The sequence below is a fragment of the Chionomys nivalis genome, chromosome 17, assembly GCF_950005125.1.
Source record: "Chionomys nivalis chromosome 17, mChiNiv1.1, whole genome shotgun sequence".
Classification (NCBI taxonomy): domain Eukaryota; kingdom Metazoa; phylum Chordata; class Mammalia; order Rodentia; family Cricetidae; genus Chionomys; species Chionomys nivalis.
This window is the reverse complement of record NC_080102.1, coordinates 45,960,650-45,988,351: the sequence shown is the minus strand read 5'-3', so window position 1 is coordinate 45,988,351 and position 27,702 is coordinate 45,960,650. Positions and strand designations below refer to the sequence as shown.

At 53.8% G+C, this 27,702-nt stretch overlaps 3 protein-coding genes across 7 annotated transcripts; all 3 read left to right on the top strand.

Annotated features, from left to right (window-relative positions):
• Positions 1 to 1,045: 1,045 nt before the first annotated feature.
• Mapk11 (mitogen-activated protein kinase 11) lies at positions 1,046 to 8,514 on the top strand. Of its 3 annotated transcripts, none has more exons than XM_057791969.1 (12): positions 1,046 to 1,264; positions 3,832 to 3,961; positions 4,132 to 4,190; positions 4,282 to 4,393; positions 4,488 to 4,517; positions 4,601 to 4,648; positions 4,731 to 4,845; positions 5,183 to 5,254; positions 5,444 to 5,523; positions 6,178 to 6,256; positions 6,337 to 6,504; positions 7,029 to 8,514. In XM_057791969.1, the coding sequence occupies exons 1-12, from the start codon at positions 1,149 to 1,151 to the stop codon at positions 7,106 to 7,108; spliced, it is 1,089 nt and encodes a 362-aa protein (XP_057647952.1). In that variant the 5' UTR covers positions 1,046 to 1,148; the 3' UTR covers positions 7,109 to 8,514. The 3 variants fall into 3 exon arrangements, with proteins under 3 accessions (XP_057647952.1, XP_057647950.1, XP_057647953.1); XM_057791967.1 differs by having other exon boundaries at positions 6,331 to 6,504; positions 7,029 to 8,513; XM_057791970.1 differs by having other exon boundaries at positions 1,056 to 1,264; positions 3,791 to 3,961; positions 6,331 to 6,504.
• A 1,174-nt stretch (positions 8,515 to 9,688) lies between these two features.
• On the top strand, positions 9,689 to 20,011 carry Mapk12 (mitogen-activated protein kinase 12). Of its 2 annotated transcripts, none has more exons than XM_057791393.1 (12): positions 9,689 to 9,733; positions 10,502 to 10,631; positions 13,350 to 13,408; positions 15,101 to 15,212; positions 15,325 to 15,354; positions 15,631 to 15,678; positions 16,105 to 16,219; positions 17,012 to 17,083; positions 17,181 to 17,260; positions 17,336 to 17,414; positions 17,494 to 17,667; positions 19,422 to 20,011. In XM_057791393.1, exons 2-12 carry the CDS (start codon positions 10,617 to 10,619, stop codon positions 19,499 to 19,501), a joined length of 864 nt encoding a protein of 287 aa, XP_057647376.1. In that variant the 5' UTR covers positions 9,689 to 9,733; positions 10,502 to 10,616; the 3' UTR covers positions 19,502 to 20,011. The 2 variants fall into 2 exon arrangements, with proteins under 2 accessions (XP_057647376.1, XP_057647375.1); XM_057791392.1 differs by lacking the exon at positions 9,689 to 9,733 and adding an exon at positions 10,067 to 10,411.
• A 2,335-nt stretch (positions 20,012 to 22,346) lies between these two features.
• On the top strand, positions 22,347 to 27,640 carry Hdac10 (histone deacetylase 10). Of its 2 annotated transcripts, XM_057791391.1 has the most exons (20): positions 22,347 to 22,843; positions 22,914 to 23,048; positions 23,207 to 23,303; positions 23,507 to 23,604; positions 23,703 to 23,807; positions 23,947 to 24,015; positions 24,154 to 24,280; positions 24,462 to 24,527; positions 24,759 to 24,818; positions 24,898 to 24,987; positions 25,113 to 25,219; positions 25,293 to 25,357; positions 25,435 to 25,687; positions 25,786 to 25,870; positions 26,208 to 26,299; positions 26,419 to 26,475; positions 26,746 to 26,824; positions 26,984 to 27,166; positions 27,266 to 27,425; positions 27,508 to 27,640. In XM_057791391.1, the coding sequence occupies exons 1-20, from the start codon at positions 22,785 to 22,787 to the stop codon at positions 27,540 to 27,542; spliced, it is 2,022 nt and encodes a 673-aa protein (XP_057647374.1). In that variant the 5' UTR covers positions 22,347 to 22,784; the 3' UTR covers positions 27,543 to 27,640. The 2 variants fall into 2 exon arrangements, with proteins under 2 accessions (XP_057647374.1, XP_057647373.1); XM_057791390.1 differs by having other exon boundaries at positions 22,347 to 23,048.
• Positions 27,641 to 27,702: the final 62 nt, after the last annotated feature.

Below are 27,702 nucleotides of genomic sequence, written 5' to 3'. Positions count from 1 at the left end.
TCTCATGTTACGGTGACCCCCCAACACAAAATTATTTTCGTTGCTACTTCATAACTAATTTTACTACTGTTATAAATCGTAATGTAAATAAATATCTGTGTTTTTTGATGGTCTTAGGTGACCTCTAAGGGGTCGAGACCCACATATTGAGAACCGCTGTCCTTGAGTGACACATAATCGTGAGGCCTTACTGCACATGAGAGCATCTACCTTGGACATCAGGAAAAGGGAGTTTTCTGTGTTTGGTGACAAATCTGGGTGGCAGATTTGTGGAGACATCTTGTACTAATGCCCTGAGAAAGTCAGGACTGGGTGCCTTTCGCGGGTATCAAATGATCGAAGAAAAAAATACCCAGTATCAAAAAGTATTCATTTGGGGACCAAACCTTGTGGCCACAACCATGGTGCTGCTGCTGTCCCTGGTCCTGACTGGCCGCCAGGAGCTCACCTCCTCCAGGAACTTCTAGACCCAGGTTAGGGAAAGATGCGGGGTAGATATGTCTCCTGAAGGCTGTCGCCAAGGTAAGTCTAGTAGGAGGTGAACCAGTAATGCTAAGCGGAGGCGTCCTCCTCGCCCAGGCCACAACGCGCCTCCCACAGTGGGGACCTGGGTTAACGCCACGATGCTGTTCTTTAACCTAGAGCCTTTAGTTTTTACGTGGTTAGTGTTTTTTGTTCTGAAAATATTCTTGCCATGTGCTGTAGCTCGCTTTTGACAATTCCCCCTCATTTCTGAGTAAGGAGTCTGAGCTGGGACATGGGGAAGGGCAGGGAGAGCGCGTGGCAGAAGGTGAAGGTGGGAAATACAAGCAAGGGGTCTGCTCGTCACCCCCATGGGAGGGAAGACGGCTTCCTCCTTTGTCGCCGTCTCCGAGGGGCAGGACGCTGGCGTGTCCGTCTCTGGAAAACCCCCCTCCACCTTCCCCTCCCATCCTTCCCCCCACCCCCACCCTGCTACCCCGCCTCCTGTCGCCAGGCTGGGGAAATCCGCCCGGCCTCGGCCCCGCCCCGCCGCCCCGCCCTGCTGCGCCGCAGCCCCCCACCCCCCACCCGGCTTTGCTCAGCGGACTCACGCCTGCTGGGCGTGGGGCGCCGGCTGGGTGCTGCGCGGGGTTCCGGGGCAACTCGCTCCTGCTGCCGCTGCGGATATGTCGGGTCCGCGCGCGGGATTCTACCGGCAGGAGCTGAACAAAACAGTATGGGAGGTGCCGCAGCGGCTGCAGGGCCTACGCCCGGTGGGCTCCGGCGCCTACGGCTCGGTCTGGTAGGGGCCGGCAAGGATCTGGTGGGAGCTGGGCGGGAAAATGTGCGCGACCCTCCAGCGCGACGTGGGGTTCCCGGCGTGGGGAGGGGCCTCGCCCTGCCTCCGCCCCCGGCCGGCACGCTTCCGAAGAATGAATGGGGGGGAGGGGACACGGAGGAAACTTTCCTACTAGATTCCACTCGTTGGCAGGGAGGGGGGTCCTCTTACGTGCCCCCATCTCTGATTCCTAGTTTCCCCCAGTAAGGCCGAATCCTGCGGCGTCACAGCTGGCGGGAGAGCAAGTCTCTGGGGGCCGCTAAATGGAGCAGCCATCAGGGTTATTTGGAGCAGAGTCTAAATAGTTTCAGGATCAAACATACCCGAGTATTTGAAAAGGGGGCACCCAGTGCGGTGAGGAGATCTCTCCTCTTCGGAAGGCATCAAACTGTCCCGTGGATCCTACCCCCTTCTCCAGTATCCTAAGAGTCTCAGACGGCGGCTTGAGCAGAAATCAGACATCTTACTCTCCTGTCTACACCCTACCCCAGTTTACCCAACAAAGGATCTCGGGATGTAGCCCCACAGCTAGGGCTTGAGGACCAGGGGTTAGAGTCTTGATGGGGCAGAGTTCGGGTTGGCTGAAGCCAGCTAGCTCCCAGACACCCGGGACTGAAGAATGGGTGCAGATAGTCCGTGTTGACAGGCTGGTCAAAGGGTGTGGACACTGGGAATGGGGGCTGAGGCTCAAATCTTGGATCTTGTGCTGTCATTGGCCTATCACCAGAAGCCTGTGTCAAATCTCTCACGGCAGGGCTGCTGATGAAATCTTATAGACTCTTTAATATAAAGGAAACCAGTCCTGCTTTACCGGGCCCATAGTGAGCTGGGTCGCGGGATTGCACCCCATGTCTGTAGCCTGTAATCCCAGCACTCTGAGATGGATAAGCTTGTTTTCCGGTAACTTCTTTTTCTCCCAGGTGTACCCCTCTCCACAGTGAGTAGAAACAGGATAACCTCCCAAAATAACCAAGGAGCAGAACAGAGGAAAAGATAAGACAGGTTGTCTAGGATGCTTATGGGCTCAGCAAATAGAGGATGAAGTTACACAAAATCCCGTTAAAAAATAATACAATAAATTAGAGGGAGGGAGGGAGGGAAGGAGAGAGAGGGAAGGAAGGGGAGAGAGGGAGAAGATTGGGTGGGTGGGGAGAAAGCTGGTGAAGACTGCTTGCAGAGGGTTTGGACACTGACTCAGATGGAGTCATCCGGGACTGGCTGTTTAGGAGTTACTGGGAGATAGCCAACTTTCCCAAGTGAGTCCCAGGTCAGGCTCCACTGATCTGTGACCTGGGTTTGTTCAGTTGTACTACTGAGGTTGGTGGTAGAATGCCAACTCCTTGTAACTCAATTGTTCAGATGCGGTGGAGCAAGAGGATCTGCTGCTCTAGTGGCCACTCCCTTCGCACCTCATCTTTTTAGTTCCATGAACATCCCAGACCCACCATGTCCTGTCCTTGCCTTCCCTCATCTTGTGGAATGGGTGGAATCCTGTCTCCACTCACCGCAGGGAAGGGTACACCCCGGGATGAAGAGACTCAAGAGCGAGAGACTATAGCCAGCTGGGCTCCTTCAGTGAGTTCACAGCTGCTCCAGTCTTGAGGGCGGTGGGACCAGAACTTGGGGGAAAGCCCTATGACCACAGCTCGTGATCATGCTGGTCTAGGTCACACCAATCTAGAGGACATGTCCTCATTTGCTCATTTGAGGCTCTCTAGTGAAGGATGAAGAGGAGCCGGGTGGTGGTGCAGGCTTTTAATCCCGGCACTCAGGAGGCAGAGGCAAGCGAATCTCTGTGAGTTCGGAGTCAGCCTGGTCTACACAGAGAGAGCCAGAGCAGCCAGGGCTACATAGAGAAACCCTATCTCCAAAAGCCAAAACCAAAACAAACATAAAAGGGTACAGAGGAGGAGGGTTCTCCAGTCTCTGGGGAGTGGTAGTGGACCAAAGACACCCCCCCAACCCACTCGGGATAAACATTCCCTTCCACGCAGTTATAAATTGTGTGTGTGGGGGGGGCTTGTTTTGTGAGACAGTATTTCACCAGCTAGTCTTAAATGCATCTCAAATCTCTTGCTTCAGTCTCCCCAAGAGCTGGGATTACAGGCATGAACCACCGCGTCCAACTTCACTTATAAATTAGGATGCAATAAACATCTCTTCCTTCCGCAATCTGATGTGCAGAGGCACGGGGGTGGGGAGTCATGGCTTGGAAGGTAAGCCTCCCTTGTTCATGGCGTCAGTGAGGAAGGAGAGCTGCTTGCTGAGGGAGTGTCCGTGGGCATAGTTGTAGCGTCTTTTCCATGTAGCGGCTTCTTTCTGAGTGGAGGCTTAGGTTTGGGCTAGAATCACGAGAGAAAAGATTGAAAAAAAAGGGGGGGGGGTCTCCTAAGGGAGGTCCAAGAAGGGCGGCGGGGAGAGCAGGCAGGGACAAGCTTCCTAGGTCTTGGGACCAGCAGCGGAGGCTTGCTCTCCTGCACTCCGGCGCAGGGTGGACTCAGGCCAGGCGCTCGCACTCGCCCACCTTGCAGCTCGGCTTACGACGCGCGTCTGCGCCAGAAGGTGGCTGTGAAGAAGCTGTCTCGGCCTTTCCAATCGCTGATCCACGCGAGGAGGACCTACCGGGAGCTGCGCCTACTCAAACACCTGAAGCACGAGAACGTGAGAGGGCGGGCCAGTGGTGTAGGGATTGAACAACGGACACCGCCTGGTGGGGGCGGGAGCGAGTTGGGCGGGGCCTTTGGGGGTACGCCTCCATATGGGCGGGGCCCTGACCTGTCGGGCGTTGCCTACAGCTGTGTTGTGGTCCGTTCTCTTGGGTCCCTGACCAGGTCATAGGGCTCCTGGACGTCTTCACGCCGGCTACATCCATCGAGGATTTCAGCGAAGTGTGAGCGGCCTGGGCAGGCGTGGCGGTGGCCTTGGGAGCTTAGTCGGGAAGGGGGTAGCGAGACACTGTCCTAACTCCTGACCCTGCACAGGTACCTGGTGACCACCCTGATGGGCGCTGACCTGAATAACATCGTCAAGTGTCAGGCACTGAGTGATGAGCATGTTCAGTTCCTCGTCTATCAGCTGCTGCGTGGGCTGAAGGTGGGGCGCGTGGGCTCTGGGGTTCCCTCGAACGCCCGGGGTTGGGGCAGACCGGGTTGGAGCCTGGGCTCAACCGGTCTGCCCTCCCCTGCAGTATATCCACTCGGCAGGCATCATCCACAGGGTAGGTGCAGCTGTGGGAGAGGGCGAGGGTCAGACACTACTCCGGCTCATAGCCACCACACTCACACCAGGTCCACCCTGTAGGACCTGAAGCCCAGCAATGTAGCGGTGAATGAGGACTGCGAGCTTCGGGTAAGGAGGATGGGGTGTGAACAGTGGGGATGCAGAGAGAAGTAGGTGTCGTGTGTGTTACATAATACCCGTGGTCCTCCAGATCCTGGACTTCGGGCTAGCGCGCCAGGCTGATGAGGAGATGACCGGATATGTGGCCACACGTTGGTACCGGGCGCCAGAGATCATGCTGAACTGGATGCACTACAACCAGACAGGTGCTGTCGACCCTCAGCAGTCGCCTTGTCCTACAAGGGTGGGCAGGGAGTGCTCACACCAATGTTGACGGAAGGTGACAAACCAGTGGTCATAGGGAGAAGAGCATGCCTGGAGCTCTGAGTGAGGGGGCAGGGCTTGGTGGGACCAGCTTTTAGAAAGGCCTATAGATTGGTGGGTGTCCTCACACCTCTTCTCAGGGTAGGGTACAGAATAAGGGCACCACTGGCTTCTTTGGTCCTGGCTTTGATGAGGGGTCACTGGGCAGGCTTCTCCCCAGCTCCACACGAAGGCTTTGGGGCGGCATACTGATAGAGTCTCCTTATTCTCCCCCAACAGTGGACATCTGGTCTGTGGGCTGCATCATGGCTGAGCTGCTCCAAGGGAAGGCCCTCTTTCCTGGAAATGACTGTATCCTTGGGGAGCAGGGTCAAGCTGGGGTCCCATTCTACAGGGTAGGGGTGGTCTCCAGCCCTTTTTCGAAGTCTTGCTTCTTATGCCATGACACGTGGGGCTCCCTGTCCGGGGCCACGGAGCCACAGTGTACTAGGGGCTGGGGCTGGAAAGGCTTGGCCTCCAGGTGTTTCCTGAGCTAGGTAGACATCGACCAGCTGAAGCGAATTATGGAGGTGGTGGGCACACCCAGCCCTGAGGTTCTGGCAAAGATATCCTCGGAGCATGTAAGTTAGTGGCCATCCACCCATCCATCCGTTTGTTCTGCTGAACAAGCACCAGTCATGTTGGGGAGGTGATGGTATGCAGATAAATGGGCAACATATCGGAGACATGGACAGAGGAGGATAGAGCTTGTACTAGAAACTCAACCCCTTCAGGGTGAAGCAGGTGAATCAGGAGGACATTCCAGGTAGGAGAGACAGTGGAGACCAACCGATCAACACTGACAAAACTCCTCTGGCTATAAACGGTAGAGGCAGGCAAGAGCAGAGAAAGCTTAGAACATTTGACTTCTGCAGACATCATCAGAAGCTAAAAGGAGGTCTGGAGTTCCTAGACATTTTTGTTGTTTTGTTTTGGGAGACAGGGTTTCTCTGTGTAACCCTGGGTGTTTTGGAACTTGCTCTGTAGACCAGACTGGCCCTGAACTCAGAGATCTGCCTGCCTCTGCCTCCAGAGTGCTGGAATTAAAGGCGTGCACCTCTACTGCCCAGCTAGGGAGCCCCCAGACGTCGAGAGCAAGACTCTGGCTTGCTGGGGTACCTGCCAGGCCTGTTGGAATGAATGCATCAGGGCCGTCTCCTGAAGCCTTCTGTTCAGTTTGGGGCCATGGAAATCGAGGGTAGTTAGCCCTCCAAGCCCTTCTTATGTGTCCCCAGGCTCGGACATACATCCAGTCTCTGCCCCCTATGCCCCAGAAGGATCTCAGCAGTGTCTTCCATGGAGCCAACCCTCTGGGTGAGGACTGGTCCTGGGTCTCGGTTGGGCTTCAGATCCAGGACTGGATGTAGTGTTGACCCTCGCTCCTCTAGCTGTAGACCTCCTTGGAAGGATGCTGGTGCTGGACAGTGACCAAAGGGTCAGTGCAGCTGAAGCCTTGGCTCATGCGTACTTCAGCCAGTACCATGACCCTGACGACGAGCCAGAGGCTGAGCCCTATGATGAAAGTGTCGAGGCCAAGGAGCGCACCCTGGAGGAGTGGAAGGGTGAGCACGGGGTGAGGGGCATGGGAGAGGGCGAGGGGCACTGGAGAGGGAGCGCAGCCCAAGAAGTCTGTGGGTTGCATTTTCTCAGAGCAAGAGTTTATGTTTCATGCAAGAAACTCCCCCAGAACTTTCTCCCAGTGACCTGGGAGGTGGAACAACATGACTGCACTCCAGAGTGAAACATGTAAAGAGGCATGTGTGTGTGTGTGTGTGTGTGTGTGAGAGAGAGAGAGAGAGAGAGAGAGAGAGAGAGAGAGAGAGAGAGAGAGAGAGAGGGAGGGAGGGAGGGAGGGAGGGAGGGGGAGGGAGGGAGGGAGGGAGGAAGGGAGGGAGGGAGTGGAAGGGAGGGGGGCAGGGAGGGAGAGAGCGCGGCTTGGAGGACAGCGTGGGGCAGGCTCTGGTTCTCAGCTTAGGCAGTGGTAGATGTGGGCTGGGAAGCAGATGCCACACTTGCAGGTGGGGAACTGGGGTGTGTGTGGGGGCGGGGACAACAGCACAATCTCACCCCTTTTTCATTCCCTCAGAGCTTACTTACCAGGAAGTCCTTAGCTTCAAGCCCCTGGAGCCATCACAGCTACCTGGCACCCATGAGATTGAGCAGTGAGGCCTGAGGGGAGGTCTGAGCCTGCCCCCTTTCCTCAGCTTTCCAGTTTTCTTCAGGAGGTGCCTCTCAGGCAGCTCTGACCCTTAACCTGGGACCCCCTGCCTTGAGAGAACTCTACATACATATACGCACGGATGCACGGATGTGTACATATGCCTGCCATCATGTGTTGGAGCCTGGGCAGCAGCATTTCTGGGCCCACCTTGGTCCACCCAGGTTCTCCTTGGGACCTCAGTGTGTGGGATCTTAATGGGTTCCTGTCTGGATCTCTTCTGCTCTTGAGAACTCTCTGGACTGGGAGGAAGGCAAATGGGCCATGGCACCTGGAGACTCTGAGGGGCTTGGAGTCCCAGTGGTTGGAGCAGCTCAACCTGGAAGTGAGTGGGTGAAAGCTGAGGCCCCACCCAACCGAGTGGCATTCCTTCTGGGGGTGGCAAGGCAGAGGCCATCACTAGATACTGAATCGGAAAAGCTGGCTGCAGCTTTGTGTTTACCTGTGTTATGTGGGCAAGTGGGCATGAGTGTACACTCCCAGTGCACACATCAGAGCATATGCAGGCGTGTGCTGGTGCGTACGAATCTGTGAGCACCCGAGGGGTCAGCAGCCATTTCTGGGAGGGCACCTAAGCTGGAGACACTCTTGCCTCCCCTCCTCCAAGTTCCTGTTGGCTACTGGGTCTTGAGAGCCAGCTGTGAACTAGATTAAAACCCTGAGAGGTGCCAAGATCCATCCAAAAACCTGGAGTTTCGGCTAGAGTGTAGGAGCTGTTACAGGATCCGGAGGCAGAAGGACACACTGCCAGCTGGGAATCTGATGAAGTAGGGGGGTGTAATCTCACGGATGCTGGGTGGAGAGCACCCATGGATATGAACTTGGACACTCTTGCCCCTGGACTTTGAGTCAAAGCTGACGAACGTCTGTCCACATTCTACCTCCCCTACAGTTGTAGCTCTACAGCTGGTCTGGGGTGCTGTGGTCTGTGAGTCATCCCTTATTTGCTCTCTCCCCAGAGAGGAGCTGCCCAAGTGATTTTTGAGGTAGGACCCTGTTTGAAGACACACTGGGGTGTGGCTCCTCCCTGAGGAGACGATGATCTCTTGCTATCAGGGACCAGGGGTCTCTGGATGTCAAGTGCCTGCACCAAGAGTGCACAATAAAGGGGCTTCCCTCTTGCTCTTATTTGTGTGGAAGGCTCCAGACCCCATTGCTTCTACTACTCCCGTTGCCTGGAGGGGTGGTTGGGTCTTGTGCTTGGCCCACCTGCAGCTAGACCCACAGACCTGGCACCTGTTGCACTCCCATGACCACTCAGTGAGAGCAGTGGCCATTTCTGGTACCATCACAGCTCTGTAGAGAGGTCAAGAATCCAGGAGACCAGTGCAGGATAAGACCCACAGGCTAAAAGGGGAAAATGGTGTGATAACTATCACACATTGGTCCCTGCTGTTTTATGTACACTGGGATTCAGTTGACAGGCTTGACTCTGTCTTGCTCAGTGGTGGGGCTGGCTCTGGGGTGGGGTGGTGGGGTGGGATTGTCTCTGGAATAAAGGCCGGTTCTTCCTCGGGGATTGGACAGGATACAGGAAATAGCTGTCCTTTCCTTCCTGGCTAAGGCAAAAAGGTTACTTTAGCCCAGGATACAAGCAGCACATGCATCAGGCTCGTGTCCTGAATCTTGGACCTCCAGAGGCCTTAGCCTGGCAGCTGGTCCAGGAGAAAAGCTAGAAGACCAGAGCCAAGTCCGGTGTTGGGGGATCAGGAGTGGAATTGGAACAAGATACAAGGTCCTAGTTCCCAAGCCTGGTCTGAATTGGTCTCCTACAGAATAAGGAGGGGACTGGGGAGCTTGTTGGAGGATGTGGGTGGGTGGTCAGATCCAGCGGGCACAGGATACAGGCAGATGTGGTCTGAGTGGCCCAGAGCTTCCCTGCCTGCTCATGTCTGCCTGCGAATGTGCCACATCACCAGCGGCTGCCCAGGTGTAAAGCTGCCCTGGCTGGCCTTGAGCTGCTGATTCACGGCAGCAGGCAGGCAGGCATGGAGGGAGGGGAAGAGAATTCTGCTGGATCCTGTTACTACTCATCAACCCAGTGGGGTCCTGGAAGGACTCTGGTCACCAGGCTGTGGGAAGGATGGTTGCTTTATCCTCCCGATTCATCTGGTTCAGGTCTTGGCCAAATCCCAGAGAGGAAGCTCACATGGAGGCATCAAGCTGAAAGTCCACATAGGATCCCCTCTTTTTTTTGGGGGGGGGGCAGGGACACACTTTAGCTCATTCTGATTTGAAGGCCAAACTGGATAGCAGGTGAGGTAGATACAGGGGCCAGTCCTGTTCAGTGCTTAAAGCAGGCACTCCACATACCAGGTGGGGGCCAAGGCGGGGAACAGAGGGGCAATGGGGCCCTAGAAGGGTCTGTATGATCAATCCCTCTGGTTCCTAGATTAGGAAATGAAGAGCCAGTGCTCACAATGGGGTTGGGGATGCAACCTGAGATGTCTGGGAGACAGAACCAAATACCTCCTCCATAGAGAAGAAGAATGAATCAGTCCTAGGGGCGGGGCATCCTTGGGAAAGAGGAGTTAAGCCAGGAACAGGAAAACAATTGAGTTCGGGTGTGATTGGTAAGTGGGCAGGTGGACCTGACCTGGGGCTGGCGTAGAAGTTGGTGAACTTAAGTTGCCTAGAATGGGCCTAACGTTCTGAAAGATCAGGAAAGGTTGGAATTCTGAGAAGCACCTGCTAAGACCCCAGAGCCGAGAAATCTATTGAGGATAGAGCCTGGCCAGGGTGTTTCAGCACCATCTCCCGCCCCAGGTCCGGAGTGAGCTATGGGGCAATTCCCCCTCCCTTTCCAAGCCTTCCGCCCAACCCCGGAGGCCTCCTCGGGTTTCCGCAGGGGCCGGAGGGCAAACGGGGGTGTCACGTGCTCAGGGCTCAAGGGCCCGGTTGGTCAGTGGGCCGGGAGGGACCACTTTGCCGGCCAGAGACAAGGGTCGGGTGGGAGCTGGCGGTTACAGAGAGTTCAGGGTGACGATCCCAAGGGAAAGCCCCACAGGCAGGCGGGCAGGCGGGCCGGCGGCGCGGAGTCCTCCCGGTGCTACGCAGTGATCCGGGGCGCGCGGGCGGAGCCCCTGATCCCGGGTCCGGTCCTGGGGCGCAGTGCTCCGGCCGGGGATGAGCTCCCCGCCACCCGCCCGCAAGGGCTTTTACCGCCAGGAGGTGACCAAAACGGCCTGGGAGGTGCGCGCCGTGTACCAGGACCTGCAGCCCGTGGGCTCTGGTGCCTATGGTGCAGTGTGGTGAGCGTTCGTCGGACGGGGTGGCAGGCAGGGCAGGCGGCCGCTGGCGATTACGGGGCGGGTTCTCTAGCCAAGCTGTCCGCCCCGCAGCTCTGCAATAGACAGCCGCACTGGTAACAAGGTGGCCATCAAGAAGTTGTACCGGCCCTTCCAGTCGGAGCTGTTTGCCAAGCGCGCCTACAGAGAGCTGCGCCTCCTCAAACACATGCGCCACGAGAACGTGAGTCCAACGCCCGCACCAGAAGCGGACACTGTGCACTGGCCACCTCTCATCCTGCCCTCCCCTTCAAATCCTGCCCACTGCCTCAGCTTCCTGGGGGCCTGGTACCTCCTTCCTACTTAGCCTCCTGCTTGAGTAAGCTATCGGCAGCTTCCAGGAGGGAAGTGGAGGCATCCCAGACCTCCATCGGGGCGACACTACAAGTTTTCAGCCTCTGCTTCAGTGACTTGGTTTCACTTTTGGTCCACCTGTATGTACTTTCTCAGCCCAGGCAGTCAGTGGTCAGGGTATGTTCTAGGCCTAAGGGCTCCTCAGGGCTCACTCCAAACCCTGTCTCGTCTCAGACTGGTAGGAAAGAGGGTTTTCCTGGAAGAGCATCTCTTCCCCACCCTAGGTCTTCTTTTGCCCACATCCTGAGTCTTCTATTCCAGGGGGGCAGGTCTCTAGAACTATGCACCCTGGCTCTGTCATCCGAAAGCCTCAAGTCTCTGTGGATACAGGGCTTAAAAGGAGCAGAGCGTTACTGCCACCATTGTGGGTGTGTATTTCTTCCCTCAGGTAAAGCATCTCAATTCCAGTCCTACCTACCTGTGGTAGGATACTGCACGTGGCTGCCCCAGTGCCTCTCATATCGGCATTGCTGGCCATCAGAATCCTTCTCTCAGCCAGGGAGCTTTTTCTTCTTATCTTCCTGAGGCTGTGAGTTCTCTTCCCCATCTGGACTGTTGTGCTAGCCCTGTTTTAACCTCCTGGGTCATCAGTCAATAGTCCCATGGAACAATGAACTCCCTGTGGCTAACAGCAAACTGACCCCCATTGCTTCACCACTACCACTCTTGGCTGACATGATGGATCTTTATTTATTTCCTTCGTGAAGCCTGCTTACACTGAACGCCAGCCCAGCTGTGTCTGCTTCCCCACTTCCCTGTAAACCCGTAAACAGTAAAACAAGCAAACAAAAAACAGTAAAAGGCTTTGTTCTCATGGGTGTAGCCCCCACCCCCTGTCCTCAGAGCCCCCAACTCCCACCTATCCACCTACCTATCCTTCACCCTTCTCCAGCCAAGGGTTGTGGGCTTCTTCATTCTGCCTTGCCAAGGGTCTTCCACCCAGCTATGCTCCTGCCCTCACCTGGGTGCGCTAGCCTTCAGGATGACCCAACACCTTCTGGGAGGCTGCGGTTGTAGCTACCTTCTTGTGGAAAATGAAGTTTGGACAGGCTGTATGCCTCACTCACCAGAGATGAGGCTGCCATAGATCTAGCCCTAACCTATTCCCCTCCCCCTCAAGCTCTGGTCCTGGGCTGTGGGTCACATTCTACACCATTAAAGTGCAGAAGTTTTATTCCTTTGATGGACTTCTCTTGACCTCTAGGACACTATTCCCTATCTGTTCTGCAGAATGGGCTAAGTTCTCAGGTCACATCTGTGGTTTGTCTGTCCCCAGGCCTTTCCTATCCTTGCTCTTCCTTCCAACTTTGGCCATGATCTAAGTGTTCACTCATCTGCCCTTTACTCTCTGTCTATTCTTGCCTCATTCTCTCTGTCCTTTCATTGAACTCAGAGGACATATTCAATATTTTTTTTTTTTTTTTTGGTTTTTTTTCGAGACAGGGTTTCTCTGTGGTTTTGGAGCCTGTCCTGGAACTAGCTCTTGTAGACCAGGCTGGTCTCGAACTCACAGAGATCCGCCTGCCTCTGCCTCCCAAGTGCTGGGATTAAAGGCGTGCGCCACCACCACCCGGCGGACATATTCAATATTATATCTATTTTTTTTTTCACTTGGCTTTTTGAGACAGGGTTTCTCTGTGTATCCTCTCTGGCTGTCTTGGAACTTGCTTTGTAGACTAGACTGGCCTCAAATCCACAGAGATCCGTCTGCCTCTGCTTCTCAAGTGCTGGGATTGCCGATGTGCATGACCACCGCCTGGCCCCTCAGCGTTACATCTTTGTTTAAATCCTTCCTTCCACAGCAGCTCTGTGGATCAAATCCAAATCTGCCTCTGGGATGTGAGTTTGAGGTCTTCCTTCGGCTTCCTCTGTCCTCTCCTTGGTTCTTCCTCGGCCTGGGCTTCAGCCACTCGGACTCCCTCTCTGTTCCTTACTCTGGAGGTGTTTCGCTCCTGCTTTGGCCATCAGGCATCCTGCCTCTCTCTGCTCTTTTACACATCCCTGCTGATACATGGCTATGCAGCCCTCCTCAGGGAAGCCTCCTTGACCCTAAAGCTCCTGTCCCCCAACCAAGTCCTGGAAAACCAACGTCACACTGTCCATCTGTTGTCCAACTCCCTCAACCAGAAGCTGTTTAAACTGGTGCTTCCTCTTGGCCTTGACACCCAGGGGATGGCCCCAAGAAGGACTTATCAGGTGTTCGTTCCTCTCAAGGGACTTTCCCCACTTTGGTCTTGGGTCTGCTTCGCTGGGGGAGAAAAGAAGCGGGGAGGGAAGACTAAGGGGTTGGATTGCCCAGAAGCCTGGAGTCGACCCAGACTTGAGACTGCCCCTCCTCCCAGAGTATCCCGGCTGTCAGCATCCAAAAATAGCCTGTATCTGTGGGCAAATGTACCAGGGTGGGGGCTGAGCTGACAGTGGGCACAGTGGAGGAGACGAGGCTAGTTATAGGAGGGCTTTCTACCAGGAGTACAGTGCCACCCTGGGTGCGCACTGAGTCCTTGCATCTGCCACGCGCTCTCCATCCTGTCTGACCCTTGTTCCCCAGGTGATTGGCCTACTGGATGTGTTCACTCCTGATGAGACTCTGGATGACTTCACAGACTTGTGAGTGCTGGCCTGGGCTGGCTCAGGGTGGGAGGGACTTAGGTGGCTCCTAGGTGTCAGCTTAAGGTTCTGGGTCAGGTTGGGGGCCTTCTCCCGTAGTCCAAGTGAGGGATAGGGTACACACTGCCCACCCACTCCTCTTACCAGAGTCCACTTCACACTCCTGCATGCTCCTGGGAGCTATGAACCCTGCCATGCCCTGGTAGCGTCATGGCTCTTTCTTCTTCAAAGCTTGGTACTTCCACATTGCCTCAAGTTTGAACCTTGGATAGGATGTTTGTGTTCAAGACCCTGGCACCCAGTTTGTGGCCCCAAATCTGAACCATTGCTGCCTTTTACTGGCAGATAGGGCATGTCCTAGCCTATGGTTGGTCATCCCTGGACTCATACTGTTATCAACCAGAGGGCTGGAGTGGGTGACGGGCTCTTCGCTGCTGACTGGCAGAAGTCAAGATATACTATGGCTCCATTGTCCCCTGGGGTGGATGATGTCTTTCTTCTTTGTCTATCCCGCCAACCACCTGAACATCCAACCTTTCAGCCCCAACTCCTGCCCCAGATTCCTGGTTACCCTGTGTGTGGCAGGAGGGACCTGGACAGCTTCTGGGTACTGGCTTCAGGTTCTAAGTGGGCTGGAGGCCTTCTTTCCATGGCCCAAGTGAAGTCTGTCCACTGGCTCCTCACCGCACTCCCATATACTATAGGTATCCCTGGATACTGACATGCCCTAGTAGAACCAAACCTTTTCTTCCTTTTATGCCTGGCATTTGGGCCCTCACAGTGCCTGAAGTATCAATACAACTAAATGATCTGAAGAGCCAGCTCCAGGAGCAGCCCTAGCTGCTCACCTGGCATATGATGCTATTCAGTCAGGCATTTTAAAACCCTGAGGCAGAGTGTGGTGGCACACACTTGTAATCCCAGGGAGATGGAGGTAGGAGGACCAGACATTTGAGGCCATTTTAGGCTGCATAAGACCCTGTCTCAAACAAAACAAAACAAACAAACAACAACAACAAATCAAAAAACCAAGAGCCAAGGGATGGAGAGATGGCTCAGCGGTTAAAAGCATTGGCTGTTCTTCCAGAGGACCGGCATTTGATTCCCATCACCTACATGGTAGCTCACAACTGTCTATAATTCAAGTCCCAGAAGAGTTGATACCCTCTTTTGGTTTCCACGAGCACTGCACACACATGGTGCACAAATATACACGGAGACAAAACATCCAGACATGTAAAGAATAAACTGAAAACAAAACAAGACCAAATGTGGGGATGAAGGTCTTTAATTCCAGCTCCTAGGAGGCAGAGCTCTCTGTGTGTTTGAGGTCATCCTGGTCTGCACAGTGGGTTCCGGGCCAGAAAGGACTGCAAAGTGAGACCTTTCCTCAAAAACAAAGCCCTCCCAACCCTGCCTGCCCTTTTGGAAAGTGGGGATATGAGCATGCATCGAGATGGTGTAATTGTCCAAGATAGGTGTGGACAGAAGGTAGGAGCCTAGCAGGGCATGGTGGGATTGAAGCATCACAGTATGGTAGGACCCCAAAGCTAGTGAGGAATGGGTGCTACAGAGTAATACTGTAGTGGCTCCTGCTGGGATGGGGTTTGGCAAAGTGTGAACTGGGCCCAGTGTGTGTTAGCTTAGGTCTAGGGACTAGCCCTGCATTGGCTGCCTCCCTTGTTTCCACAGCTACCTGGTGATGCCGTTCATGGGCACTGATCTGGGCAAGCTGATGAAGCATGAGACTCTGAGTGAAGACAGAATCCAGTTTCTTGTGTATCAGATGCTGAAGGGGCTGAAGGTAAGTTGAGGTGGCTACAGGGAGGGGGACAGAGCTTCCTGGCTGGGCAGGGTAGAGCTGTGAGGCTTGGGGCGCCCGCTGAGCTGACGGCCGAACTCCCTGTCTCCCACAGTATATCCACGCTGCCGGTGTCATCCACAGAGTGAGTCTTGGTGGGGCTGGGAGATTACCTGACTGCTCCTCCCCACCTGTGTAAACAGAAGTGCTCAAACTCAGCTTCCATTGCTAACCCATAAAAAGGCAAAATAGAAGTACGATGGGAATGCATATAACCGATCCCCAGTTGAAAGCCTGCTCTGGGGACCCCAGCCCTCTGCCCTTCCTCAAAAGGGCCAGGCCTGTTTTGGTGGCCCTAGGAAAGTGCTGCCTGGGCCTTGCTCTGGCAGGTGAGTCACGGTGGCCATCTTTCTTCCCTCAGGATTTGAAGCCTGGCAACCTGGCTGTGAATGAAGACTGTGAGCTGAAGGTGTCACTGGGTGGGGAAAGTGACCAAGATGGGGGTGGGGGCCCCTTCTGTCACCCTACTGGCCTTCTTGACCTTTATCCCAGGAAAAGGGACAGACCTCAGGCATCTGAGGCTGAGCAGCGAATGGGTCCTGGGGTCAGGTACCTGCTTTAGGTAAAGAGTGGCTAACGTCCCTAGTCACCCAGGGCAGGAGTTTGGAGGCTCCTAAAAGTGATCAGGGGATGGCAAAGTAGAGGAAAATTCTTAGCACTTGCTCCTGAGGTGGGTAGGGCCAGGTGAACTGACCTCAGGGAGAAGCCTGGGAGAACCAAGACCAAAGCGGGCAAAAGCTCCAGTGTGGAGGCTTCAAGCCCAGCTTCTTAGAGTCTTCTGGACCACATCTGGCCTGTCCTCAGTGTCTTAGTTCCACCTCCGATACTTCTTCAGATCCTAGACTTCGGCCTAGCCAGACAGGCAGACAGTGAGATGACGGGGTATGTGGTGACCCGGTGGTACCGGGCACCAGAGGTCATCTTGAATTGGATGCGCTACACACAGACAGGTAAGAAAGAGGCTATCTAAAAATCCCAACGCACACTCCCCACCTCCATTTACCCATTCGTTTTTATTTGTTTCTGTAGTGTGTGGGTGGAACACAGAGTCTTATTCATGCTAGGCAAGTGCTCTGTCATTGCGATACACCTCGGTTCAGCCCTTCCTTCATCATTATCATTACTATTTTATACTTTTTGGTTGTTTTTTGTTTTTTTTGTTTTGTTTTGTTTTGATTTTGAGATATAGTCTCACTGTATAGCTCTGGCTATTCCTGGAGCTCACAATGTAGATCAGATTAGCCTTGAATCCGCAGAGATCCACCTGTTTCTGCCCCACAAGTGCTGGAATTAAAGACATGTTTTACCCTTCTCCATTTTTTAAAAAAAATTATTTTATGTGTATAAGTACTTATCTATGTGTGTACTTGGTGAGTGCAGAGGCCGGAAGATGGCACTGGATCCTCTAGAACTGGAGTCATGGATAGTTGTGAGCTGCCATGGGTTACTGGAACCAAACCAAGGATTTCTGGAAGAGCAGCCAGTGCTCTTAACTGATTAGCCTCTCTTCAGCCCCCTTCCTCATTTCTTGATAGGGAGCTTTTTGTAGGCACTACCTCCAGGAGGCTCCTGAGCTGGGGTGGAGCTCTGCTACTCTCCTCAGTGACTCCCTGTGCTCCGTGCCTGTGTACACCCCTCCTGGTCATGTATACTTGTCTTCCATATATGGTCTCTTGCATGTCCTCTTCTCTTGTGAATATGAATGCTATGCTTGTCTGTGGGGGCACTGATGCGTATCTCAGTGGACATTTGGTCTGTCGGCTGCATCATGGCAGAGATGATTACAGGGAAGATTCTGTTCAAAGGCAGTGACCGTATCCTTCTATGTAGAGCATCATGGGACTTCAGTCCAGTGTGGGTGCTGGGTGGGCCACCTTCTGCCCTTGCACTGTGTTCCTGACCTTGGTACAGACCTGGACCAGCTGAAGGAGATCATGAAGGTCACAGGGACACCCCCTCCTGAGTTTGTACAGAAGTTACAGAGTGCTGAGGTCAGTGGGAAGCTGGGTGGTGAGCTGGACTTGGGTTTGGGAGCTGGCCTATCACTCTTCCCCTGACCTCTATAGGCCAAGAACTACATGGAAGGCCTTCCTGAGCTGGAAAAAAAGGATTTTGCCTCTGTCCTGACCAACGCAAGCCCTCAGGGTAGGGCTGGGTGGGTGAAGATCTTAGGCTTTTAGGTATGTCCTATTCCGTGGCTTGGCCTCATTTGCTCTCCCCATAGCTGTGAACCTTCTAGAAAAGATGCTGGTGCTGGACTCAGAACAGCGGGTGACAGCAGCTGAGGCACTGGCCCATCCATACTTTGAGTCCCTGCAGGATACTGAGGATGAGTCCAAGGCTCAGAAATATGATGACTCCTTTGATGACGTAGACCGCACCCTTGAGGAATGGAAGCGTGAGTGTGGGTTCTACATAATGTCTGGCTTTGGACCCTGTGTGCCCTGTGTGCATGAGCCTCTGTCCCCTGGATTGCAGATGAGATAAAAGGTTGGGAGGTCAAAGGGCATTGTGGGACAGTACAACTTGGCCAGGCTGACTTTTGGCTAGAGCAGAAGAAGGCAGTGGGAAAGAGTGTCCCTTGAGGCCGCGCCTTCAGAGGCTGGCACATGACAGGTCCCGAGAACGGTGGAGCATCTGTGTGTTCAGGACAGCAATACCCTTGGCCTCTACTAATTCCCTGTCCTCTCCCCTGCCCGTGTTGCCCAGCATCCTCATGTCTAGACCACACTGGAGTCCTCTCCACCAACCACTTATCCTTATGACTTCCTTCTCACCCCTTTTGAATTTATCCTTACCCCTTTTCAGGACTCCTCCTGAAACAACTACATCTTTTTCATATTCTGGCCATGGGGGACAGTCTATTCCCATGCAGTTCCAAGGCCTAGCCTTTTCCTCACATCTTCAGTCCCAGATCCATCCATGGCTGTGTGTTGAACCTGCAGGTTCTGAATAGGCTGTCCTCTTACATTGAGGACCCTTATTATATCTTTGAGAACCGGCCTCAGGCTGCCCACTGGTCCATGAGCTGGAACTAGCCTCTGGTGTCTGCTCCAAATTGGCAGTCTAGCCTGGGAAGTAGGGCTGACTGAGGACATGTCTACCGGGACACGCTATCCCTTGTCCTGCCTGCTTTAGATCCCATGCCATGCTTTTTTGGTTTTTCGAGACAGGGTTTCTTTTTATAACAGCCGTGGCTGTGGCTGTCCTGGAACTCACTCCATAGACCAGGCTAGCCTCAAACTCACAGTGATCCACCTGCCTCTGCCTCCCAAGTGCTGGGATTAAAGGCGTGCACCACCATCACCGGGCTTCAGGCCATGTTCTTGCACCTTGATGTGGGAAAGGCTGGATGGGTTAGGGTTCTCAAATCATGCCCTGCAAGGTTCTTCTGCAATCCTAGCAGGCATTCTTCCCTTCTGTGTTGTCATGTGTTTGTGAATTTGGTTCTTTGTGATGAAACCCTTCTGCTGCTAATCAAAACAACTAACTCCCTTAACCACAGGCCACAGATCTGATCTGTGGTCTCCACCTACACACTGTGCCTGGGCGCTTTTGCTTTTACCATAGACCACAGAGGATGTACAGCTAAGTCTGTGGACAGGAACACAAGCTTCCTTTTTTTTTTTTTTTTTGAACATAAGCTCTCATCATGTTTTCCTGGAAATGTACCTTTATAGAAGTTTTCACACAAAGTGATGCCCCGCCCTACCCCTCCCCTCCGCACCTTACTCCTTTCCCCGCCCCCAGAGTTTCTCTGTAACAGCCTCAGATTGTTCTGGATCTCTCTCTGTAGACCAGGCTAACCTCACAGAGATCCACCTGCCTCTGCCTCCTGAATGCTGGGATTAAAGGCGTGTGCTGCCACCCCTGCCCTGTTTACACTAAGTGTTTTTAAGGGGATTGGCCCATTTAGGATTAAAAGCCCATGGGGTGCTAGCTTTTCCCCTTAGGTGAACGTTGGACTAACTTCTTGGCTTTTTTTTTTTTCTTTTTGATTTTTTGATACAGGGTTTCTCTGGAGCTTTGGAGCTTGTCCTGGAGCTAGCTCTTGTAGACCAGGTTGGCTTCAAACTCACAGAGATCTGCCCGCCTCTGCCTGCCCGGCTTGGACTAACTTCTTTATCATCTGCTTCTCCTCATTTTCTGCAGGTGTTACTTACAAGGAAGTGCTCAGCTTCAAGCCTCCCAGGCAGCTAGGAGCCAGAGTCCCAAAGGAGACAGCTCTATGAAGACCTTTGGGTAGTCTGGGGTATCCTAAGGAGCCCGACTGGGAGCCTCACAGGCACTTTGGCTCCCCTTCCCTGGAAGAGGAATCCTGGTTAGCACTCTGACAGTTCCTGGGGCTTTTATCCCAAGTCATCTACTTGGAGAGACTGAGTAGATCCTCGAATTCTGGATCTCCAGATCTGCTCCTCTGCTTCTGGGTGCCCCAGATGACCCTGGAAGAACGTCTAAGCTTTTTGTCCAAGACCCCCGCCTAACGCGGAACTAGTGCTCCCTTCACCAGTGACAAGGTCTCAGGTCTGGCAGAGCTTAGTGCTGTTCCCTGAGCTCTGCTTGCTCTGGACAGTGTCAAGGCCAACTCCCAAGAAGGAAGGAGATAGAGGTTTTGGGGACACTGACTCAGGGATATCATCTCTCCTGTGATGGAGGTGGATTCTCTTACGCCCTTAGCCTGGAATGTAAACCAGTCATTTTGTGTGCTTAAGTGGCTGGGTGCAAATAAACCCTTTTGTAGATCTCCCATTCCGACTGTGTGGCCCAATGTCTGAGCTCCGACCATTTCTCTGAACTGCTAGTCTGTGCACAAAAAGAGGCAGCCTGAGCTCCCTGCGCTCCACCTAGTAGAGGTGTCATGCTTCTGACTCTTCCCAGGTCAAAGTGCCGTGCCGGTGCCACCTTGTCCTCGCCAGTGGTCCTCAAGCCATCACATTAGGGCTTGGTCCCCTCCCTTCTTCAGTAACTATACTCTAATTAAGGCTTAGAGTCTGAGCAGGGTGTCTATGGAGCCTGATGCAGGGTGCAAGGGCAGATAATGGGGACGATGATGCTAAGACCAAGACAGAAGGTCCTTTTTTTTTTTTTTTTTTTTTTTTTTGGATTTTCGAGACAGGGTTTAGCTTTTTGGTTCCTGTCCTGGAACTAGCTCTTGTAGACCAGGCTGGCCTCGAACTCACAGAGATCCGCCTGCCTCTGCCTCCCGAGTGCTGGGATTAAAGGCGTGCGCCACCACCGCCTGGCTCAGAAGGTCCTTTCTTTCTGACTTTCTGAGAGTGCAATTTTTTTTGTTGTTGTTTTTTCAAGACAGAGTTTCTCTGTGTAATAGTTTTAGTTCTATAGACCAGGCTGGCCTTGAACTCACAGAGATCTCTTATCTCTGCCTCCCAAGTGCGAGTGCTGGGATTATAGGCCTATGCCACCACCACCCAGCTGCATTTGTCTTCTTATGGTCAAAGTTTCTAGAGAGGAATGTTATCTCTGGTCTTAGCAGCTCTCCGAGATCCAGTGAGGTGGGTTCTATTCTCTGACCAACAACTTACCTCTACTGGCATCGCCCAGGCACCTCTCTTCATCTTGGGACATCTTGCTTCGGGAAGCACGATGGGATACATCTGTAATCCCAGCACTCAAGAGGCTGAGGTAAGGACTTCAGAACTGGCGACAGGCCTGGGCTGAAAAAAAAAAAAAAACCCAACCAAACAAAAAACATACATGGACAACATTAGTTCAGAATTGAACTCATGTCTCCTTTGATCTGTAATGCTTCTGTAAGCACTACGACTTGAATGGAAAGGGATCCTAGCACTTGGGAACCAGGGAATACTGAGTGTTACAGCTCAGATGGAAAAGTATTCTGGCAGTCGGAGGCCAGGGAATACTGGGTATTACAGCTCCGGTGGAAGAGTGTTCTAGTCTAGCCAGGGAATAAGGAAGGTCACAGTAAATGTAGCAGTTTACAGCCCAGCTCTAGGGAAAGGTTTACCCAATGTAACATTGCTGCCCCTTGCAGGAGAGAACTTCCCCAGCCAAGCTGTTACAGTTTGGTTCTGGTGCCCCAGAATGTAACAACTCTAGGGGAAGGTTTCCCAACAAAAGTGTTACAGCCTTGCTCCACCTCTCCAGTGAAGTTGTAACGACTTGACACGGCTGAGGGAAGGTTTCCCTAGTGAAAGTGTTACAACTCCAGCGAAAGAAGGTCTCACCCAAACCTCGCTCAACGAGATTTATCACGAGGGAAGAATTCAGGAGAGTGGCTGCCTCTGCCACGGTGGAAAAGGGCAGCAGCAAACTGAACAGGTGCATAGGTTATACAGGGCTTCTTAGGTGGGGAGTTTTCCCGGGGAGAAGGACTGGTTAATTTTCCCTTTTCAGGGATTGGTTAGTTTAGTTGGTCTGGTGCAGAGGTAGATGGCTGATTTCACGGCCAAACTGTGTTTCTTTCGCTGGCCTTTTAAAGCTTTTTGGCTCTATTTTCAGGATGAACACTTATTTCTTTCACTGACTGATTCTAGGGCCAAAGTGTGTTTCTTTGGCATTGGTTTCAGAGTTCTGGGTTCGAGGCTAAAGTATTTCTTTCACTGGCTCTGATTTCATGGCCAGGGTGGGTTTCTTTCATTGGTTCTGATTTCAGGATCAGGGTGGGTTCCTTTGGCTGGCCTTTTTACCTTCATTCCAAGGTCCAAGATCCCCTCCCTTCATCCCGTTCCTTGCTCAGACCCCTCTGCCCTTCCTGGCCCTACACTGTGCTGCAGCGTTCCTTCCCGACCTGGCCTCCGACACAATCCTTCCATTCTGGTGGCCTCTTTCTCACCTGTGGTCTTTTGTCAGTCCCATTTTGAAACTCTGTGCCATGACACAGCTCAGGCCAGCTCCTGTGCGGGCATGTGTACACACCTTGCTCACCTCCCTTTCTTCCACCCTTTCACCTGGGGGAGCAGGTAAACTGGATGTGACGGACAGTTGGCATGTCTGACCCTGTGGCCTAAGCAGGGAGAATTTAGGCTCCAGAATGTTGGGGAAAGAAGGGAACATAGCAGCGGCTGCACTGATTGCCTGAGGACAAGCAGCCCCGTCTTCCCAACCATTTCAAGAGGGACACTGAACACAGGCTCCGTGCCACACGTTGTTGGCGGTGGTACCGCAGCTGTAGCACTAGGCCGAGATCACATCCAGAGATGCTGGAGGAACCCGACGGGAGTTCAGCTGGTCTACTCCACCCTAATCGCGCCTGAGGGCGGGACCAAGTCTGAGAAGGAGGAAGCCGGAAGTTAGATGTCGGGAACCACGCTGTGCACCGGCTTGTCTCAGTTTCTAGTGGTTTGCTTCTGACTACCAACCGGGTCTGACCCTTGGGTGGTGCGTTCTTACTCAGGTCCAGGGTCTGCTACCCGGCTCTGTCCCAAGCGAGGGGCTGTTTACGTGCGCGCTGTTAGGTGGGACCAGACAGTGCAGTCACCTGCCAGCAGAGGGCGTGTATACGCTAGAGTGGATCAAAGTGACCACGGTGTGGCCATGGGTACAGCACTTGTGTACCACGAGGATATGACAGCCACCCGGCTGCTCTGGGATGAGTAAGTGTGTCTTGACAGAAGTAGGGGGCCGGGAGGAAACTCTGAACACTGAGATCCTTGTCTACTCTAGCCCCGAGTGCGAAATTGAGTGTCCAGAGCGCCTGACTGCAGCCCTGGATGGCCTGCGGCAGCGTGGCCTGCAACAAAGGTGCCTGTGTTTGACAGCTTGTGAGGCATCAGAGGAAGAGTTGGGCCTGGTGCACAGGTCAGACAATGACTGGGCTGGGGATCCTAGCAGTGCCCCTCAGTTTCACCGTGGTGTGGGCTCAAAGGCATAAGGGGAGTGCTGGGTGGGTGTTGCTACCAGGAATCCCAGCTTCTTTTTCTCTGTGTACCACTGGTGGCCTACCTGTTGACCTGAAGCCCAGAATATGTAGCCCTGGTGCGGAGGACCGAGACCCTGGACAAGGAGGAGCTCCAGGCACTGTCTAAGCAGTTTGATGCTGTCTACTTCCACCCGGTGCGAGCCAGCGTATACACTCCGATTTATGTCCACATGCCTATGTGTATCCATACCCATGTTTGCCCATCTGCCCATGTCTTCTTGTTCATGCTTGTGACCATACCCTGCCGTGTTTTGCTTGCCATTGTCCTAGCCCCGTCGGCCTGCAATTTGGGACAAGTAGGTCAGGCAGCAGGCTAAATTGCACTCTGGCCCCACAGAACACTTTTCACTGTGCCAGGCTAGCTGTGGGGGCTGCACTGCAGCTGGTGGATGCTGTGCTAACAGGAGCTGTGCACAATGGGCTTGCCCTGGTGAGGTGAGAACTGCCCTCCCCCTCAAATTAACTGTCTGTGTGTGACCCTGTGAGGGGACAGAATGACCCCAACGTGCCCTGTACCCAATTTTGCACCTCAGGCCTCCAGGACACCACAGTCAGAAGGAGGCTGCCAATGGATTTTGTGTGTTCAACAATGTGGCTATAGCAGCCAAACATGCCAAGCAGAAATATGGGCTGCAGAGGTATGTACATGTTGGGGACATAAGCTAAACTGGCAGAGGTGGAGCTGGGGGGCCAAGATTCCTAACTTGCTCCTTCCACACCTGGATGGGCTTCTGGCGTGACGGTGGCAAGGTGATCTCCAGTATGGTCTGAATTTAGGATTCTTATTGTCGACTGGGATATCCACCATGGCCAGGGCATCCAGTACATCTTCGATGATGACCCCAGGTAAGCTGGGGTGTGAACACGGCCCTTCTCTACAATGTACCACTTGGGGATAAAATCCAGGTTTTAGGAGTCAGGGTTATTTGAGAAGCTGTGGAGCTCCTGAAGGACCTCACTTCTGACCTGGCCAATTGTCTATAGTGTCCTTTACTTCTCCTGGCACCGCTATGAGCATGGGCGCTTCTGGCCATTCCTTCAAGAGTCCGATGCACATGCGGTTGGGCAAGGGCAGGGCCAAGGCTTCACCGTCAATTTGCCCTGGAATCAGGTACGAAGTTCCCCTCCCCACTCCGTCCATCCTTCCTCTCCTGTTCCCCAGCTCTGGGTTTGCAAATGTCATCCAGGGCATCCTGCAACATTCTCCCCAGACTTCTGTTGCCAGGGGTGAAGACCCTGGAGCCCTCGTTCATAGGCCTGGTCCTCTAATGTCCACTTCGATCTTGCTGCAGGTTGGAATGGGGAATGCTGACTATTTGGCTGCCTTCCTGCATGTGCTGCTCCCGTTGGCCTTTGAGGTGATTGTGTAATGGGTGTCCCCCAGAGCAGGAAACCCTAGGCTAACCTAAAGTTCCACTATGAAGGCAGGAGGAGCTTTGTAAGCCATTCCACCAGAGTGTGAATGAACCTTGGGGAGTGGGGAAGGGGGTCTCTGAAAGTCGGATGTTATGTGAACGGGCAGCACTGGGGCCTCCCCTTCACCTGGCTATGGCTCTCTTTTGCTCCTTTCCCCTGGACTCTGCCTGTAGTTTGACCCTGAGCTGGTGCTGGTCTCAGCAGGATTTGACTCTGCCATCGGGGACCCTGAGGTGAGAGCACGGCCTGGCTGGGGAGTAACCTAGGGTCCTGGGTCCAGATGCCTGTCATACACGAGTCACTGTGCTGCAGGGGCGGATGCGAGCCACACCCGAATGCTTTGCCCACCTCACACAGCTGCTGCAGGTGCTGGCTGGTGGCCGGATTTGTGCTGTGCTAGAGGTAAGTGTGGGGCAGTGGAGAGGCTCAAAGGCCAGGGGAGGATCAGTCGAGGTGAGGTGCTCTGCCTGGTATAGCCGCTCACACTCTGACACCCCTGCGCTGTCCTGTTTCAACACTCTCCCTAGGGTGGATACTACCTGGAATCCCTAGCACAGTCAGTGTGCATGATGGTGCAGACACTGCTTGGTGACCCCACACCCCCCCTTCTTGGACTCATGGTGCCATGTCAGAGGTTTGAAGACTGGAGTAGGTGGGGGGGGGGCTGAAGCATGAGTCAGCTTTACAATTCTATTTCTCCCCCATAGTGCCCTGGAGTCCATCCAGAGTGTCCAGACAGCCCAGGCCCCTCACTGGGCAAGCCTCCAGCAAAGTCAGTATGACCTGGACCTGGGCTGGCAGCTCCTCCGCCTTAGGCTTAGGCAGTGACTGTGACTCTGAACCGTTTAGATGTGGCACCAGTTCTGGGTCCCAGCACCCGCTTTCCTGAAGGGAGGTCTCTGCCTCTGCTTACTGAGAGCCCCACGTGTGAAGCAGCAGAAGCTGCACTGAGCCCTCTCCAGGATGAAGTCTGTCTCCGTCCTACACCCCCGATCTGCACAGCGGTCGCCTTGGCTGTGCCTGGTGCTGCTCTGGCCTTACCTCCTGGAGTGCTCCTTCAGGAAGAGTCAGCCTTGAGGGAGGAAACCGAAGCCTGGGCCAGGTGAGGCGAGCAGTCTGAGGATGGGGCTGTCTATGCCTGCACCGGTGCGGCTGATACAGATTTGGTTTCCATGTGTCCCTCTGGCTTGCCCACCGTAGGCTACACAAGTCTCTATTCCAAGATGAGAGTCTTGTCGCCCTGGGGAAGATTCTGTGTCTCTTAGGTGGGATCCTGGATGGGCAGGTAGGTTGCCAGGGGAGCTGCTGGAGATAGTGTGTTGGCACGAACAGCGGGCTGACATGTTACCTTGTGCAGAGCCCAGGCAATGCTCTTTGGCAAAGAGGAAGTAGACAATTTGAAGTGTAGTTTTAAGCATCTTGCTTATAGAAAGTGGGGTGATTTGATATTGTAGTGTAGGGAAAGTCAGTCAGTAGCAGCCATTTGGACAGGACCAAAACAAAGCACAAAAGGGCTTGTCTAACCGGGTTTGGGAGTTGGCCTTGCCTCCTGAAAGTGCTCCATAGGGAGCACTTTCCAAAGTGTGTGTCAGTCTCTAGATTCCCTGTTATTTATTCCATAGGTAAGAAATGGCATAGCTGCCACAGCCGCCCTTGCCACAGCAGCAACTGTAGAAGTGATCATTCAGCGATGCCTGTCCCATGGAGCTCAGAGGTAAAGTTTGCTTGGTTGACTTGGGACTCTAAGGACCTGGGAATGCCCCACTAATGGCGTGGGGAAGGCGCTGGATACTGGACAGTGTGAGCACAGCCTACCCTGGGTCAACTTTTTAGGCTGCTCTGTGTGGCCCTGGGACAGCTGGATCGACCGCTGGACCTTGCAGATCATGGGTATGGTTCTCAGCTTACATATCTCCCCGGTTGTGCATGTGTGTTAACAGGTAGCAGGCATTTAACTGGGGACACCGCAGTACAGAATGGGGGGGCTTCCATAGGTGCAGTTTGAGAGTGGGTGCCCAGAAAGCAGAGCCATACCAGGTTGGCAGTCACACATGTCCTCCTCCCTGCTGGAGCCCCAAGCTCTCATCTCTCCCAGTTATTAAGTTCACGAAAGGGTCTCATGCACATGTATACATATTCATGATGCTCACTCCTGGAAAGGAGAGTTCTATGGCTGAATATCCGGGGCAAGGAGGCAGCCGTGGAGTCCATGTTCCACATCTCCACGCCACTGCCACAGGTGAGGGGTCGTGTTGCGGTTTGGAGAGGTTCTCTCTGTCTCCTGGTCTTCCTGGGGGTGCCTGCTCACAATCCAGGGTCCCTGAGATTTGGAGGGTGGTTACAGGAGCCAGTAGCAGTGTCTAGATCAGAGCCTGAGGCTCTGCCTCTGTCCCCACAGACGACTGGGGGGTTTCTGAGCTGCATCTTGGGTCTGGTGCTGCCCCTGGCTTATGGCTTCCAGCCTGACGTGGTGTTGATGGCACTGGGGCCTGCCCATGGCCTGCAGAATGCCCAAGCTGCTCTCTTGGCTTCAGTGCTTCGGGGTCCAGCAGGGGGCCGAATTCTAGCAGTAGTGGAAGAGGTAAACTGGGAAAGGTGGATATAAGCTGTATGGGTGGAAGGTGAAGAGAAACCATTGTCTCACTGCTCCCCTCCCCCGCCCCCACTATCCCTGGGCCAGGAATCCATACTCCAGCTTGCAAGGACCCTGGCACAGGTACTGCAAGGAGAAGCACCTCCCAGTCTGGGCCCTTTCTTCATGGCCTCTCCAGAGGAGATCCGGGCCCTTAGGTTACTAAAAGCTCAGCTGGAACCTCGGTGGAAGTTGCTGCAGGTGGCTGGTGAGGCACATGGGGAGGCGCGGCCCTATTTTAGAGCTACGTGGCGCCAGCCTCACCGCGCGAGCCGATTATGCTTTTTCAGCTCCTCCACCAGGTCCGTGCTCTCCAATCGCTTGAAATCGGTCAAGGCGGACGATTCCTATCCGGAGAAGAGCACATTCAGGTCCTAACGAACCGTCGCCGGAGACCTACGTCCCATCTGCAGCCCGGGCATTCTACCTCTATTACAATAAATATCGTTTCTAAAGAGTGCACACCCCTGCTTCCCTTACTGAGT

Bases quoted from the DNA above. Each gene is read 5' to 3' on its own strand.
- Mapk11 (XM_057791967.1), top strand. From the start codon at position 1,149: ATGTCGGGTCCGCGCGCGGGATTCTACCGGCAGGAGCTGAACAAAACA. The intron at 4,394-4,487 runs GTGGGGCGCGTG...CCTCCCCTGCAG, and splicing joins AGCTGCTGCGTGGGCTGAAG to TATATCCACTCGGCAGGCAT. The intron at 6,505-7,028 runs GTGAGCACGGGG...TCATTCCCTCAG, and splicing joins CACCCTGGAGGAGTGGAAGG to AGCTTACTTACCAGGAAGTC.
- Mapk12 (XM_057791392.1), top strand. From the start codon at position 10,287: ATGAGCTCCCCGCCACCCGCCCGCAAGGGCTTTTACCGCCAGGAGGTG. The intron at 15,213-15,324 runs GTAAGTTGAGGT...TGTCTCCCACAG, and splicing joins AGATGCTGAAGGGGCTGAAG to TATATCCACGCTGCCGGTGT. The intron at 15,355-15,630 runs GTGAGTCTTGGT...TTCTTCCCTCAG, and splicing joins CTGCCGGTGTCATCCACAGA to GATTTGAAGCCTGGCAACCT.
- Hdac10 (XM_057791390.1), top strand. From the start codon at position 22,840: ATGAGTAAGTGTGTCTTGACAGAAGTAGGGGGCCGGGAGGAAACTCTG. The intron at 23,304-23,506 runs GTGCGAGCCAGC...CTGGCCCCACAG, and splicing joins ATGCTGTCTACTTCCACCCG to AACACTTTTCACTGTGCCAG. The intron at 26,300-26,418 runs GTAAAGTTTGCT...TCAACTTTTTAG, and splicing joins CTGTCCCATGGAGCTCAGAG to GCTGCTCTGTGTGGCCCTGG.